At 38.9% G+C, this 17621-nt stretch overlaps 1 protein-coding gene across 5 annotated transcripts in view; it reads left to right on the plus strand.

Annotated features, from left to right (window-relative positions):
* AKT3 (AKT serine/threonine kinase 3) overlaps nucleotides 1-17621 on the plus strand; it is a 257770-nt gene that overhangs the window by 156940 nt on the left and 83209 nt on the right. For all 5 annotated transcript variants that reach the window (XM_034765003.1, XM_034765005.1, XM_034765006.1 and 2 more), the window contains 3 exons: nucleotides 2684-2795; nucleotides 3913-4057; nucleotides 13242-13373. In XM_034765003.1, coding sequence (XP_034620894.1) covers nucleotides 2684-2795; nucleotides 3913-4057; nucleotides 13242-13373 — 389 coding nt within the window. The remainder of the gene's footprint in view (nucleotides 1-2683; nucleotides 2796-3912; nucleotides 4058-13241; nucleotides 13374-17621) is intronic.

Here is a 17621-nt window from a genome sequence, read left to right on the forward strand (position 1 = left end):
CAGGACCGCCTCCTCCACCCCAACCTAGTGGCACTCCACCTCACAGTGTGGCTGCTCAATGGTTAGGTAGGGAGGAAAGGACATGCTTGGAACGGGTTCAGGCTGTCCTCCTAGAAAGCAGATGAGTGAGGAGTTTTCCCAGTGGCCACCCCGATCCAGCTTATTCTGGACTACCTTCTTCACCTTTAGAGCCCAGGGCCTGGCTCCCTTATCAGTCAAGGTGCACCTGGCGGCCATATTGGCCTTCCATCCGCCGGTGCAGGGCCATACGGTATTCTCCCATGCTATTACTGGCTGATTCCTTAAGGGGTTGGATCACCTCTTCCCATATGTTAGGCCCCCTGTCCTGCAGTGGGACCTAAACCTGGTGTTGGAGTGTCTCATGGGTTCCTCGGTTGAGCCGCTAGCCACGTGCTCCTGGTCACACCTCTCATGGAAGGTGGACTTCCTGGTTGCAATCACGTCGGCTAGACGGGTCTCGGAGCTCAGGACCCTGACCTCTGATCCCCTGTACATGGTGTTTCATAATCATAAGGTCCAGCTCCGCCCACACCCTTCGTTCCTCCCAAAAGTGGTCTCCGCCTATCACGTGGGTCAGGACATTTTTCTGCTGGTCCTCTGCCCCCATCCCCATGCGTCCAGTGAGGAGCGCCGCCTCCACACGTTGGATGTGAGACAAGATCTGGCTTTCTACGTGGAGCGGGCTAAGCCATTCCGAAAGTCCTCACAACTGTTCATCTCCTCGGCCGAGCACCTGAAAGGTTGGCCGATCTCCACTCGGTGGCTCTCCAACTGGATCACGTCGTGCATCCGTACCTGTTATGACCTGGCGGGACTCCCTCCGCCGCCAATTGTGAAGGCGCGCTTGACTCAGGTGCAGGCCTTGTCGGCTCCCTTTTTGGCCCATGTCCCTATTCAGGACATTTGTAGGGCTGCCACATGGTCTACAGTTCACATGTTCACCTCACACTATGCAATCGTCTCCCAGACCAGGGATGACGCCGGGTTTGGCAGGGCTGTGCTCGGTCCCGAGAATTTGTGAACTCCTACCCACCTCCAACAGATATAGCTTGGAATCATCTATTGTGGAATACACATGAGCAATCACTTGAAGAAGAAAAGACAGTTACCTTTTCCGTAACTGGTGTTGTTCGAGATGTGTTGCTCATGTCCATTACACATCCCGCCCTTCTTCTCCTCTGTCGGAGTTGTCTGGCAAGAAGGAACTGAGGATGGGGGGAGCGCGCAGCTCCTTTTATACTGCGCCATGGAGGTGCCACTCCAGGGGTCGCTAGGGCGCTATCCTATGGGTACTGCTAGAGGAAGAACTTCCGGCACCGGTGCACGGGGCGAGCATGCACACCTATTGTGGAATAGACATGAGCAACACATCTCGACGAACACCAGTTACGGAAAAGGTAACTGTCGTCTAGCTCGTTCTCTGAAATGCCTTATCTATTTTGTCTTGATTTTCAGTTATATATGGGAAGATCTGGATGAACTTACTCCTTCCCTAAGAAATTTTGAAGAATTTAACTTAAACATAACTCTCTTCTCGCAAAAATTTACTTGAAAAAGCAAACTTCTAATTACCATTCATTGTATAGGAATATGTTTATGGATGTACAGCAAATATAGTTTTATGAATTAATGTATGTTCATATGTACAATATTGCAAATATTTATTTTATTATGTTTAATGTATTTAGTTTTTAAAAATACATTGATAAATGCCTATCTAGTGCTCTGGGTAACTATCTTATACATTTTAAAATTACAGCATAAATATATGCACCTCAACTCTCAGCAATCTCAGCAGCTTTAACAAACTGAAAAAAAAAAAAAGGGGGGGCTTTACAGTATGCTTGAAAGGTGAAAAATATGGCTCTGGCAGAGCTGGGGGAGCAAGCTGCAAAACAGAGGACCACTCACAGAGAATGTCCTGTCAGCAGCTCCTTCTTCTTTATATTGAGGGAGCTCCATCTTGAGCCCCTCTGCTAATCTTAACTGTGGCAGAATACTAGGGGAAAGAAGCTAGTCTCTCCCAGACCATTTAGGGTTTTATATATTAAAACCAACACCTTGAATTCCACCTGGAAGCTTATTAGAAGACTGTGCAGATCATAAGATGTTCTTTATAAGCTGTCTGCAACGTTCTGTTAGCTTCAGCTTCTGAATGGTCCTAAGGTGTATCCCCATGGAGAGCACACTACAGCAATCTAATCTTAAAGTGACAACGGCATAAATAATTGTGGCTTGGTTTGCATTGCATATAAAAGAGCACATTCATCTTGGCAGGTGCAGATGGAAAAGGGTGCCATTAGCTACAAGCACTACCTTGGCATCCTTGAGCAGTCCAAGATCTAACATCACTCTCAAGTTGCACACCTGTTTTGCAAATGGAGATCACTCTCCTTGTATGAGATACACTGATACAAATTCCATCAACTCTTCTGGAAGTTTCCTCCAGCCCACAAATATTATCTCAATCTTGCCTGCAACTAACTAGCTTTCATCCATGGCCCAAGTTCAGCTAGGCATTGGGTAATTCATTCCATAGCTTCTTATAAATACTGGATGTGTATATAAACTATGTATAATGTAACTAAACAATTTTATTTGCTCTTCCCATATTATAATAGCAATACTTATAAGAAAAAAAATGTCCTTTATATCTTTCTAGAATGCCAGCTAATGAAAACAGAGCGACCGAAGCCAAATACATTTATTATTAGATGTCTTCAGTGGACAACTGTCATAGAGAGGACATTTCATGTAGACACTCCAGAGGAACGGTGAGGAATGCTATGTCTTCCAAATTCTTGGGCAGAAGTTTCAGCACATCTACCAGTATGGCACAAGTTTTGATTTTGATTACTACATAATCTGATTATTTGTGTGCAATTATTTTAAGAATTTATATATTAGCCTTTGTAAAATATTCCTAGTTCGTATCAAGTATACGATAAGAACTTTATATAACTTAAGGGAAAGAATGTGCTCAGCTTATCCAAAGTTGTGTCATGACATGTCTCTGAAGTGTTACATCTTCAGCAACATAAACCAAATTTGAAACACATTTTTTTCTCTCAGTAGCTCTGAATTTCTTTTCATTCCAGTATATCTTTTGTTTTGTCAGAAAATGCAATATTCTATGACTATATCTTAAGTTATAATTACAGTTCCTTGTTAGAGTAGATATATACACATTCATTTAAGTATAAGAATAAGAATGAACTTTTCATTCGCAAGACAAGTGTGTAGGAGACATGAGATGAGGTGCCATGGTAAGTATCATTACTTAGCTGTATTGTGATCCTTGTTATTTCTTAGTGCCCACTTCCAGTGGAGATTAATACCATGGTTTGGCATTATTTTAGAAATTGCATAGCTACTAGCTTTACTTTCAGTCTTGTTAATATTATATTAGTATAGATATATACTCACATTTAAAGGTAGTTAGATTGTTTTAAAAGCCCAACATTGCCTTCTATTGAGCAATTCTTGTTTCTTAGTGATATTCCTTTAAAAAGCCCATCAAGAAACATAGACTGTATAGGGATTGCAGAATACTGCCAACCCTAAACCCTGAGCTATACTTTGCCTCATTAAGATATTTAACTTGCTATTAAAGTATTTACAAAATCAAACACACATAATTATTGTGATATAATCTACCATGCACATATATCCTATGCTGCTGGATCTAGAGCATGTACCAGTTGCCAGACTATGTAGTATATGGGAGTAAATTGAAGCAAATTACTTCAGTAGTTCCTTTATTATGTAGCATAATAACTTTGCAGGTAAAATACTACTACTATGTGTGCATTCATTAGAAAATATTTGGTTGCAGAAGGGATCAAGCCTTGTTAGTTTTTATTAATAGGAATTTGGGTTTATTCTTGATAGGGAAGAATGGACAGAAGCCATCCAAGCTGTAGCAGACAGGCTTCAGAGGCAAGAAGAGGAGAGAATGAACTGTAGTCCAACATCACAGATAGACAATATAGGAGAGGAGGAGATGGATGCTTCCACAACCCATCATAAAAGAAAGGTAACCGGATACAGAGATAACTGATAAGATTCTTAATATGTAAATAGCTCGTGTATAGTTATGTATTTGTATAGAAGCAATATGCAAAGACAGTTATTTATAGAAAAGTTTGTTTACCCTAAAGCATGGAAGTATACGATTCTTTTATTAAAGCTGAACGCCTCTGGTTTCGTTATTTTAATATAACTCACTCTTTGAGCCCACAGTTCACTCTTTCAGGCAACTGATGCCTGTGCCAGGGTTTAAAAAATTTTCAACTAATTCATTATACATTTTCATATTTTCCCTTTTAGTTTTTTTACTTTTCTAGAAATTTGGAAATAGGGGCTGCCCTAAAGAAAAACTATTTGCCTTTCTCATGCAAATAGTCCCATTTAAAGAAATTTATTATTTGCATGAGAAAAGGAAGTAGGATTTGGCTCTTAATGACTTTCATCTTTCACAGAGAGCAAAATATCTGTGTTCTAGTTTTTAATAAGGCAAAACCCAGGTCTTGCTATGTGCAGCTGTAACAATCTCTTCATCATGTATCCTCAGGAAGGTTTGAATCCTGAGCTTTTAGCATTGCAGAACAGACTTCTACCAATTATGCTCCAGGACAAACTACATCAGTTAACAGGAAGAGTCCTATGTCAACCAGCCACTAGAGGTGGAGATATAACATAATGAAACAGTGGGTTACCTATACATGATTTAGCACTCTTTTACAAACAGCATGCCCAAAGATATGGCAGGGTCCTTCTGATAGGAAATGTGGCTAAATTGAAGGGATTCGGGTCTGCCTGGCTAGAGATCTGAGTACTATTCCCAGTTAATGTAACTTCTCAGTGGAGTATAAGACATTGCATATCAATAAGGGTTGTCAACAGTACAGAATTATTAACAGAATTTATAAGAAGTGCATTTGAAACTCATGGTCTCCCTGTGTCACCGTGCAGTGCATCTTTCCATAGTCCAAAAGGGATGGGAGGGAGTAGGAGGAGGGAAGATTAATTTTTTTTCTGTGTCCTATTGAGAACATGAGCTCTCTGTGAAATCTGAAGTCAGATGCCTGAGATGAGTGCATGTACAGTGTTACAGAATGTTGAGGGATTTTGGCAGCAAGTCTAAAGCAAGCTGTACAAAGCTAACCTCAGATGGGAAATTTTTTTTGGTACCCAATAACTCAGCTGTATCTGAATAGAGTTTTTTGAGGCCAGTAAAGGGCACATCCATGACCCTATGGCTATTTCCCTGCCAAAATTCAAAGAAAGTTTCAAGAATTTTTTTAAAAGTGAAAAATTTTAAGTAACCTTAATACAGGGTGTATCGTCACTTTCCCTGTATGTCCATAGAGTCGGCAGCCAGCAGTCCTGAATACTATAGTAATGTTAATCATTCAGAATATTTTTTCTTGCTTCTTTTATTAAAGACTTTTCTGTAGGAAAAAAGATAGTATTCACTGGTTAGAAATCAGTATAGACATATGATTTTGTGACTGTCTTATAGTTGTTGGTATACTCAGAACCACAATTTATAACCATATAATCCATCTATCCTGTTATTTTTTTTCTATATGGGTTTGTTTAACATCAGGGGTTTGTTGTACAATATGTCCTACACACAGAAGCTTTGTCACATGATTCTACATCTAAGCCCAATGAATTTTGCTTGTTCCTGCTCCATATGGTACACTTATGAGCATAAGAACATAATCAGATTAAGAAACAAATACACAGAAATGGGACTACTCTGCTCTAGAAATGTAGTAAATTGAGTCTGTAAATAAAATGATCTTTAGAGTACGATTTAATTTTGATAGAAGTGGCTCCATCATCTTCAGTCTGGGTACTTCTGTAAATCAAAGGTGGTGCTTTTCATAAATAACTTTTAAAATCTTAACGTATATTGTAGCTATAAAATGCTAATACCATCACTAGAATCCTGAAATACAGTATGCTAGATTAGGATATGAAGATTGTTTTTGTTCCTCTATGCACTTGTTCCTTATGGGCAGGATCTTGCTCTCATTGAAATCAATGGCAAAACTCTTGTTGATTTAAATAGGAACAGAATCAGTCCCTTTATGCACAGAGTATATTCTTATGAGTTTTTCACAACTTGTTGTAAAGCCTATTCTCTTTCTCATCCTTCAAATAAAACATCAGTAGTGGAATCAATCAGCTCTATACAAGGATTAACTATGTGAACCTTTCTTAGTTATTTTGGCTTCCAACAACAGAAGTCTGGAACCTGCAACTCTGCTCTCTCCATCTTTCCCTTACCTCATAAATTTGTTCTTCAGGATGTAGAATGAGTAAGAAGTAAGAAAAAAAAATAGGACCAGAACACTGGAGAAATAGGAGGTGAGGGTGAGGGACAAGAGACGAGAACCTCATCTAATCGATGGAAGCCCCTCAAGAGTCTAATTCCCTAAAACCCTCAGGTGAATGGATATTTGCCCCTTTACCCAGTTCTTTCATTCATCTGGTTGAGGGGTGCTTCTTCAATCTCCCAATATCCAGCCATTGTATTCCTTGGCAGGCCTCACTGTGTTACTCTGCACTGTTTGCCATCTCTAAGTCCTCTGGTAAACTCAGTAAGAGAACAGGAAGAGACGTTTGTCTTCACCACTAGATCTATGACCATGGCCTGCTGTTAAGTCACTACTCAGAATCCTCCAAGGCTATTGCCTTCCTTTGTAATATCTGCTTTGATTCGGCATGTGTGAAAACTACATCCATGATAACACTGATTTTAGTTTCATTTGTGGAGATATTAGATTACAGATTCTTACAATAGGACTGGCTTTCTGCCCTTCCCTTCATACCTATAACTGTCTTCAACTAGACCAAAGTGTTTCCTTCTTCATTGATTCTGTGCTAACTTTCTGAATGGATTTTGATAAGACTGTATTCACCCCAGTCTGTGATGATTCTGAGGGAAGAGATGATCCCTTTTGTGGAGGCTTTGGCTAGTCACACAGATTTCTGACTTTTAGAAGTGGTATATGTATTTAGTGAAAAGAAGAGATCAGGACTGAAAGTCCAAGGATCTAATTCCTAATATACATATTTTGTTAGTTTTATTTAATTTTGGTCATGCTTCCTTGGAACTCTTTTTTGAGGTAGCTGAGACATTCATTGTTATCAAATATTGTTTAATACTGTTTAACTGATGGTGTGCTTGGTGCTGTATGATATAGAAAACAAAAGTCAGTCTTTCCCTGGAAGAGGTTGTAGGTTAATTTCTGTTGGACCTCAAACCCTCTCCTGTCCAGACACTGTGCAGATTCTTAATATCTTCTGCTCATTTCTAGAACTTTCAGTACTCCAGATTTCTGTTCGGTCCTGAATCTGGCAAGAAACATTTTGACAGGGTTCTTATGTTTGAGAGGATTTTTTTTATAAAATACTATCCTTATAATTTATGACCCTTTCTGGTTTGCAGTCTTGACAAAGATCTCTGAAGCTGTTCCTTGCAAGAACCATTTTCAATCAAATAAAATAGGAATATCTCCATATATTTTTATCTCATAGAGCTGGAAGGGAGCCCCGAAAGGTCATCAAGTCCAGGCCCCTGCCTTCACTAGCAGGACCGTGTACTGATTTTGCCCCAGATCCCTAAGTGGCCTCCTCAAGGATTGAACTCACAATCCTGTGTTTAGGAGGCTAATGCGCAAACCACTGAGCTATCCCTCCCTTTCATCAATTTATGAAAGAAGCTACTGCTATTCAGCAATAGAGTAATTATCACCACTAACTAGTAGCTGTATCATGTACTACCTACATGTGGATAAGATTTATAGATTGATGGTAGAAGGCTATTTAATTTAGAAGACAAAGGAATTCTGTGAGTTCTCCGCTACTCCTCAGGGGTTTAGATATATTATGATAGCTATGCAATACTGAGAAAGGGTGCATGTAATTACTTGAACAACTATCCCTCATTTTTAGAACCTAGAGAAATATATTTATGATCAGGATCGAACATTAGAGTTTGGTGATAGCTGGTCACTGTCTAATTAAAACATTTTGATAATATACAGCCTGTTTCTGATTTATGAACTTTCACAGATGCATATTCACATGGAAAATATATGGAAAATAATGTTGATTATATTTTTGAAAGTGTTTATGGAGTTTTAACAATTATTACACATTAAATTTTCTATAAATAAGGATAAAAAAGAAAAAGTAAACCACAACTGATTTTAAGCCTGAGTTAATAGAAAAACTAATGGAGAGCGAGAAAAGAAAAATCGTTGAATTGATGGATCAAAATCAACATTAGTATGTCAACTTGTTGAAATAGTACCAATGTGGCAATAAATCAATACAGGTTTAATGTATAGTTACATCTATAATTGGAGGGAAAAAACTTGTAAAATATTTTTAGGAAAGGAATGATGCTAACCCAGGGATTCTCAAACTTAATTGCATTGCGACCCCCTTCTGACGAGAAAAATTACTACATGACCCCAGGAGGGGGGACTGAATGAAGCCTGAGCCTGCCTGAGCCCCACCGCCCCGCATGGGGGGCCAAAGTCCGAACCCCTCCGCCCAGGGTGGGGTGGGGGCAAAGCAGAAGCCCAAGGGCTTAAGCTGCAAGTGGGGGGCCTGTAACCTGAGCCCCAGCACCCGGGGCTTGGGCTTCGGGTCCAGGCCCCAGCAAGTCTAATGCCAGCCTGGCGATCCCATTATAATGGGGTCGCAACCCACTTTGGGGTCCTGACCCACAATTTGAGAACTGCTGTGCTAAGCCTTCACTAAAAATTAAACTGGTTAAAGATTTTTGTAAGAAAATCATCATATAAAGTTAAAACCGAGTAAAAGAAGCATTCTTGATTAGGTCCTTTTTGAGATGATCTCTACCTGTTAATCCTCTTCCTTCTCTTTTGTTCTAAAAACTTCTTTTGCATGATCAAATTGTTTAAACTTCTGGAGGTCACCATTATCAATTATCTTTGCTTTAGCTGGAAAGACCCACAGCTCTTTGTGTCCCAGCCACTGGCAATTTTTTACTTCTCTTTTTTATGCCTCTGAGTTTCCTGTGCTAAATCAGCAAACGTATTTAGTCACTTGCCCATAGCTCTCAGGTTTTGTGCAGTTCCAGGTGTGGCATTTTATACAGATTATTTAATGATTACATTTTCAAAAAGTTTACCTAAAATCATAAACTTCATCTTTAAACACAGTTGTGTAGATTTAGGGCAGGTAAAAAACATAAACAGTCATGGAAAATGAAACCCTCTATTTATCTACCGGCAGGTTTTTCAAGAATAAAGGTGATAGTATTGATGTAATATACTTAGACTTCTTGAAGGCATTTGACTTAGTACTGCATGACATTTTGATTAAAAATCTATGATGATACAAAATTAACATCTCACTTAAATTAATTAAAAATGGTCTAACTTAAAAAAGAACAGGAGTACTTATGGCACCTTAGAGACTAACAAATTTATTAGAGCAAGTATTCCTGTTCTTTTTGCAGATACAGACTAACACGGCTGCTACTCTGAAACCGGTCTAACTAAAAGGTCTCAAAACATAATTATAAATGGGGGAATCTTTGAGTGTGTGTATTTCTATGGTGTTTCACAGGGATTGGGTCTTGGCCCTATGCTATTTAACATTTTTTTCAGTGACCCGGAAGAAAACGTAAAATCATCACTGATAGCTTGCAGATGACACAAATTTGCGGAGTGCTAAATAATGAAGGGGACAAGTCATTGATAGAGAACATTCTGGATTGCTTGGGAGGCAGGGCACAAACACACAAGTGTTTTAATATTGCCAAATGTAAATATATACATCTAGGAACAAAGAATGTAGTCCAAGAAGGATGTTGATAAAGAGGAGAGGTTTCAGAGAAGAGCCATGAGACTGAATAAAGAATTAGAAAAACTGCGTAAAAGTGATAGATTCAAGGAGCTCAATCTATTTAGTTTAACAAAATGAAGGGTAAGGGGTGACTTGATCACAGTCTGTAAGTACCTTAATGGAGAACAGGAATTTGATAATGGACTCTTCAGTCATCAGACAAAGGTACAACATGATCCAGTGGGGGGAAGTTGAAGCTAGACAAATTCAGACTAGAATTAATGGACACATTTTTAACAGTGAAGGTAATTGACCATTGGAACAATTTACAAAGGGTTATGGTGGATTCTCCATCACTGGAAAACTTTAAATCAAGACTGGATATTTTTCTAAAAAATATGCTCTAGTTCAAACAGGAATTAATTCAGGTAAATTCTGTGGCCTGTGTTATACAAGAGGTCAGACTAGATGATCATAGTGGTCTGTTTTGGCCTTGATAAATAACACTTCTTTCTAAGGATTATGGGGATATTTTGTTCTCCATGATCTACACAGTTCTGAGCATCTCTACTGAATCTACCAAGTACACCTCTACCCTGATATAACGCTGTCCTCGGGAGCCAAAAAAACTTACCGCGTTATAGGTGAAACCGTGTTATATCGAACTTGCTTTGATCCGCCGGAGTGCACAGTTCCCCCTCCCTTCCCCCCAGCACTGCTTTACCGTGTTGTATCCAAATTTCTGTTATATCGGGTCGCGTTATATCGGGGTAGAGGTGTAGTGCAAAGCATGATAGTTTGTCAAGCAGGAAATGTGATTCATTAAAATAGTCACATAAGAGCCACAAAACATACATTAGATGGGAACAAATTTTAAGTACCACTGAGTTTGGCTGGATTCAGACTGGAGACCTACAGCAAGAGGCGGTGTAGCTCATTAGCAATGTCATGAGGTATTTAGTCATCCTATAAGTGCTAATTTAGGTGGTGGTCCTGTATATTTTTATATTTTAGCTTTAAAAATTCTACATTGAGCATTAAAGTTGCAAAGCCAAGTACTATGGCATGCCAGAATTAACTTTGTTGGTGCAGCTTTAGTTATACCCCTTATGCATATTCATTATAAACAGGCTTTAATTATATAGTCACATACCATCTTTTCCCTCATGGATCATCAGCAGGATTTGAACCCAGGAGCTTCAGAGCCACAACACAGATCTCTACCACTTGAACGAAAGGAGTGAATGATACATACATGAATAGGCTTTTATTTTGTATGTGTTTCAGCCCCTAAAGAGGGAAATAACATATGCTTGGCCAGTGGATTACACAACTGTAGGTGAGACAGCAGAGGGATGTTGGATATTGGGATTCCTGGGTTTTGTTTGTGGTTCTGGCAGCAGAGTGTGATCTAGTGGTTAGAGACATCACAGTCAAGCATGTAGGTTTTGCAAACTCATTCCAAAAGGCATCATGGCTAAGTGGATGAATTTTGCATTGCTTTTGTCTTGGAGACCTGGGTTCTTTTTCCACATCTGCCTGAAGTGGCCATGTGCAACATCTCAATTACCTTATTTGTAAACTGTGGGGAATGATAGTTTCCTGTCCCTAGGGTAGGAATATGAGACCTTGATCAGTAAAGAACACAGTGCATAGAAATGTTAATACCAATCAGTAGAAGAGGTGAGACCAGAACCCATAGTATTCTGGCTCCCAGCTGAGTACACATTACCTGGGACCAAAGGTTATTTTATGGGAAAGTCTCTCCATCTCTTTTCTTCTCCCCTGCAATGTGTGATACTTAGGGCTTGTCTACACTGGCATTTTACAGTGCTGCAACTTTCTCACTCAGGTGTAAAAAAACACCACCCTGAGCGCAGCAAGTTTCAGCGCTGTAAAGCGCCAGTGTAGACAGTGCCCCAGCGCTGGGAGCCACGCCTCTCAAGAAGGTGGTTAAAGCACTGCCATGTTGCCAGTGTAGACTAGCCCTTAGCAAGGCATGTATGTGGAAAAGCAGCCTAGAGCATCATTGTCATTTGAGATGGGTGACAGATGGGAGGCCTAGTTGCCTGTACAATCTTTTTTTCCTTCATAAGAGAGGGGTATTTGTGGGTGTGTGTACACACATGCGCATGTGCACACGTGATCTTTATTAGGTATGAGCAAAAATAACTAGGCATGGAAATGTGTTGATAGTAGCCAAGTTGTGGGAGAATTATAATTAAATGCCAGGAATGAGGAGCACCCTTTCACTGATAAGAAGATCAGATTTAGTGGATTATGGTGTTACTTGCAGCTCCTAAATGCCTTTCTCTGGCTCAGCCCCTTTTAAACACTCCTGGATTTCTAACAGTTGGTGATTTCTGGGTTCCTAATTTTCCAGATTTTTAATTTTTTTTAGAGACATTCTTAAACTAGAGTATTTTATATAGTTTTTAAATTTGCAGTTTCTATTTTCATGTTTTCAGTCTGTATTCAGTGTTCACAGTATCTTGACACCCTTTATTTGTGCCTTCTGTAACTTCAAAACTGCTTTTAGAGAGGTCAAGAGGCTTCAGAATGGTTCCCTCAGGATAACTAAACCCATCATGTAAAGAAGGAGTGAGCGATGGTAGACTCACCAGATTCACCAGCCTCCTTACCCTGCCTGCTTATATTGATAGATATGAAGGTTTCCAGATCAATTTGCTGCTAATATTTTGATTTCTTGGACTCCATTTTATAGTAGTTCAATTAAGTGAAAGAAAATAAAAATGCAAACATAAACACCAGGTTGGTTCTGAAAACAATCAAGCAGTAAACTCTATACCCAAAGACTTAAATAAGCCAACAGCTGGTGTTAGCTGCAAGGTCTGTTACTGGCATTGTATTGCAGTTAGTGGATCATGTATGTTTAAAAAACAAACAAACAAACAAAAAAACCTACACCAGTCCAGAGCCAGCAGCAGCCTGGTGTTAAAGGAAGCTTGCAAGTGGCCATATTTCTTCACTCCCTTTGTTCTGCTAGAGTTGATAATCTTTCTTAAACTGGCAGAATCCATGAATTTCAGAGGTAAGACTGATTTGTTCTGCATGTGCTGTTGCTAAGAATAATTACATATGATATATAAGATCACTTATTTTATATTATATTATTTGGGATTTTTCTAGAGAATATAAACTGCAATAATTATATTAATCAATGCATTAAAGATATAGTTGAAGCCTTAAACTAAAGTGTTCTTCACTATTCTGAATTTGATAGTGGAAATCCACTATTTGTATAACTTGGTCTTAACTTGCTGTCAATGGTACTGTTTGGTAGTGGCAGTGCACCAAATGTGTATATATATAGTATCTGCATGGTACAATCCTATTCTTGATTTTTTTCTTCCATCCAGACAATGAATGATTTTGACTATTTAAAACTACTGGGGAAAGGCACTTTTGGCAAAGTTATTTTGGTCCGAGAGAAGGCAAGTGGAAAATATTATGCGATGAAGATTTTGAAAAAAGAAGTTATTATTGCAAAGGTAAGCTTATATTTTAATATTTTCCCTGCTCAAATATTCTTTTGGGTGGGAAATTCCTTATATAACAGGCAAAACACCAGTGGTTTCTGATGGTAACTATAAGTTTCTAAAGGGATCTAAGTTCTCTTAACATTTGTACTTCATGTGCCTTTTTTCATTGCCTTACCAATCTAATGAACAGAAAGCATTTGGATGCATCCTTGCTGTGGTCATCTGGATCTGTCTTTAGGAAAGCATCAGAAAGATTGTGCAAGTCGGGTTTAAATAAGAAGAAAATGTACTGTGGGAAGTACTGTAGCCTTACAGGAAAAGATTATTTAAAAGTAAACTGGGATCATTCTCAGAGTAATTTGCGTGAAGTGGAGCAATTAAATATAGCTTATATTTTATTCCCTGCCTTGCTAGGTAAGGCAGCTGCTCATGGGATAAAGAATTTAAACTTTCCATTCCTATGGGACAGGAAAAATCTGAAGTTTATGCCTGTAGGGCTGATGTTAAAGGGGCAGGATCAAATAGTTTAAACTTAGTGTTTGATTAGCCTGGTATTGCCAACTGTTGTGATTTGATTCTTAGACTATCACTGTAAACTCTCTGTATAGTTGCTCTAAGCTGATGGGAGAGAGCTCTCCCATTGGCTAAATTACTCCAGCCCCTGTGAGCGGCGGTAGCTATGTCGGCGGAAGACGCTGTAGTGTAACCATAGCCTTAGACTCAGAGTTCAAGGCCAGAGGCACCGTTAAATCATTTAGTGTGACCTCCTGTATAACACAGGCCCTTAAATTTCACCTGTTTACCCCTGTATTGTGCCCAGTAACTTGTTGTGACCTTTGCAATATTTGGTGGTTTATGAAAACCTCAGCTGCTGGTATCAGATTATTATCTGAGAATTTTATCTTTCATCTTAAAAAAAGTAAATTTCTTCTCACATGGAAAAGTTTAAAAATTTGAACTCTGAATGCTGCAATGTCAGGAGGCAAATCCAAAGAACCCCAATCTGATGATTTTTGTTGGCCTGACTCATGATATTTGAGTGCCTGGGGTTGGCAAATCTGATAATCATAAAATTCTAATGGGACTTTTCTCATGCATTTTATATATTTCGCTTTTAAAATATCATTCTATACATTTTTGCTTTTAAATATAATTGTGGGATGAAGTGTGCTATGCCAGAACTTGCAGCCAAGGAGGATGGGGACTATGGTGGTTTTAAGCTATCTCTGTGCCTTCCTGATTCTGGACAGCTCCAAGGGCTAGAGCAGCTCTCAGTGCAATTTAGACAGCCCTGTGGGTGTACAGCGGCTACTTCAGGATGTTCTATGGGTGGAAGTGCTTCTCAGAGCAGCCCTACCCCCAACACCTTTGTCCTCAACATGGCCCTTTTATTAGTGCTTGTGTAGGGATCCTCAGGAGGCCCTCTTATGGCTATCTTTCTTAGTTCCTGTGCTGAGAGAATCCTCACCTGGCTGCATGCAGGGCCTTTAGAGCCCTTTTATGCCATTTTCTTGCCCTTTTACCCAATGTAAAGATGCCATAGTTGGGGTGGCTTTTATATCAGTTAGACAAAACCAATATTTTGGCTTCCCTTGTTCATGCTGATGGCTGCTGCAGTAACACTGAATTTAAAATAAAGTTAAAATAACATTTCTTAACATACTTATTTTTTCTATTTCTGTGTAGCAGGTTCTGCTCTCCATTAAACTAGTGAAAGTCTAAAATAATTCTGTTGAGATCAATGAAGTTACTCTGTTTACTTCAGAGATCAGAAACTTGCCCATTAGGATAGTGCTGGAGACCCAGTTTTGATTTTTTTGTTCTGTTTTGTTTAGTTTGGTCTCACACATGCTAACCAAGGAGCTTTAATGTCTGAGGAAGCAACGCATTCCTTAATCTCTGAACTTTGACCTCTCTAGATTACTTTTAATAACTTTGGAAGCAGTGGTGTTCAGTTTTCCATGGCTGATAGGGTGGTAGTGATGATGTGAGGTCTTGGTGAAGTTTAGAATGGGGGATATACTTGGGTCTTCAGAAACAGTGTGGTATATTCTTTCCCTTCCCACCACATGCAAAAATATGATAGGCTAGTAGGCACAGTTGATTGGCACACTAACATCAAGTACATCCACAGAGATTTATAAATAATGATAGCATTTAACCTCTAGAGCGCAGTGTTTAAACTGATACTTAAGGGCACAAGTTAAAATAAGTTCTTCAGTGTCAACCTAGTCTTCATTTAAGTACATCTCATAGTCCACGTACAGCTTGGTATAATATGCACTAGAGAAAATCATGATTGAACAGTAGGTGTGTTATGGTTCAGGTTTGAGATGTAATGGCAGATCTGTGTATGGGAAGGTTGTATGGCATCTGCCCAGTTCAATTTTGGTGATAGATCAAACATTGCATTTGTTTGGAACTTGCTACCAGTATTATTAAATCCTGGGCCAATGGGATCATTGACAGCTTTTAATGCTCTATACCTCATGAACCATTGAGGTTCTAAACAAAATTTATCAATCTTTGGTAGTTCCCAGCCTTTCATTTGTACACACTTGTTTGCACCTCAAGCACAGTGAAATATATTGGACCTAAACTTTGCATTTAATTTAATTTGTTTCTTTTCCCCCCACTTAAATTCTGGCATTATTTTTGAGAATCACTAAAACTATAAACTAAGAGGCACATCCTCAACTGGTGCTCCAGTATCAATTTACACCATCTGATGATCTGCTTTTTAGTTTCTTATTTGCTCAAGAATGGGGTTTTCAGCAGCATTCCATTTTGGCCTAACTCAGGTTTCATTGAAATCAATGGGAGCAGAATTTGGCCAATGCTTAGTGTTCTTGAAAATCCCATTCTAATGCTGTATGCTACCTAAAGCAGCTGGGAATCCTAGCTTTCAAATTAAATAAAACATTAATTTCTGTCTAAAGCTTGTGTTGTGACTGCTATGAAAATCATGCCAGAATTGAACACCAGGAGTGAGGAAGCAAGATCAGAATCAGAATAACTTGATTTTTATAGTGTTCTTACCAAATGTGTCTTAAATGGCATTGTGGGATTCCATGTTTGCTTGTGTGTCAGAGATTCCTTATATTTGGTTCCCATTGACATCCAGTGGGGGCTTGTTGGTGCTCAGCACTTCTGAAACTCAGGCAGATATCTAAATGTCTTAATGCTCCTATTTTTGAAAATCTTTGCTGTTTTGAAATGTGCTTAGTTTACAAGTAATACAGTTTTTTTTCTAAGTTTTAGTCCTGTGAACTCAACCTGAGAAATCAAGCCTCAGTCCTTTTTCCCACATCACCAGTAATAAAGGTGCAGGCCAAAATAGGCCCTTGAATAAACCTGCACAGTCCTACTACCTATAATGGGTTTGCATAGGTATAACTGATTAGAACTTAAACAAATAATTCTGTCAGTGGTTCTGTCAGTGTTTTTTGTGCAAGTGGGAATAGAGCCCTCCTTGCATACTCATAGCTGTGTGATCTCTGCAGAGGTACCAAGAGTAAAGTGCACTAAAATCTTAGGCCCTGATCCTACAAACACTGAAATATGTGTTTAATTTTGCTTTTGTGTGTGGTTCCATTGACCTAATATGAGTAATGTTATGCACATGTTTTAAATATTTGCAGGATGGGGGCCTTATTCAGTAACTACAAGTAAACATGTATGATGTAGTAAAAACTGACAGCAGATCTGTTGAATCTGAGGGTGCCATTTTTACATAGTCACTGTTCAGAGCAGAATTGTATTGTTATTTTATTTACTTTTGTTTATTTGAATGTTAAGTTCTCTAAAATGTTTCAGCAGCTCCATAAATCTTAAATAATAGGTAAATGTTGTGCTTCACTGTAGTTTCTTTTCCCCCATGAAAATCAAGGGGCATTTGGGAGTCATCCTATCCTAATAGTTTGTTTCCATGCGGAAAAGGAGGACCTTCCCCCCACCCCAAATAATAGTATTATTTGTGCTTCACTTCGTCTTCTCTTGGTATGGATATGGAAACTGCTTGTGACCTCAGCAGCAAGGGACTCAAATTCTATCTTAGACTTTTTGGGAAAGGAGTCAAAGCAGATGTAAATTTGATGTTAACATTTATTTAAGGTTTAGGGAAGTATTGAGATGTTTTATTAAATTAACTGAACAGGAAAAATATGAAAAAGATTTGTAAGAAGTTAGGGCCAATCTATGTGTTAAGATCCAAGTGTGAATTGCTGAGCCAGAAATATTCTGATATATCATCAAATG

This window comes from Trachemys scripta, chromosome 3, assembly GCF_013100865.1.
Source record: "Trachemys scripta elegans isolate TJP31775 chromosome 3, CAS_Tse_1.0, whole genome shotgun sequence".
Classification (NCBI taxonomy): domain Eukaryota; kingdom Metazoa; phylum Chordata; order Testudines; family Emydidae; genus Trachemys; species Trachemys scripta.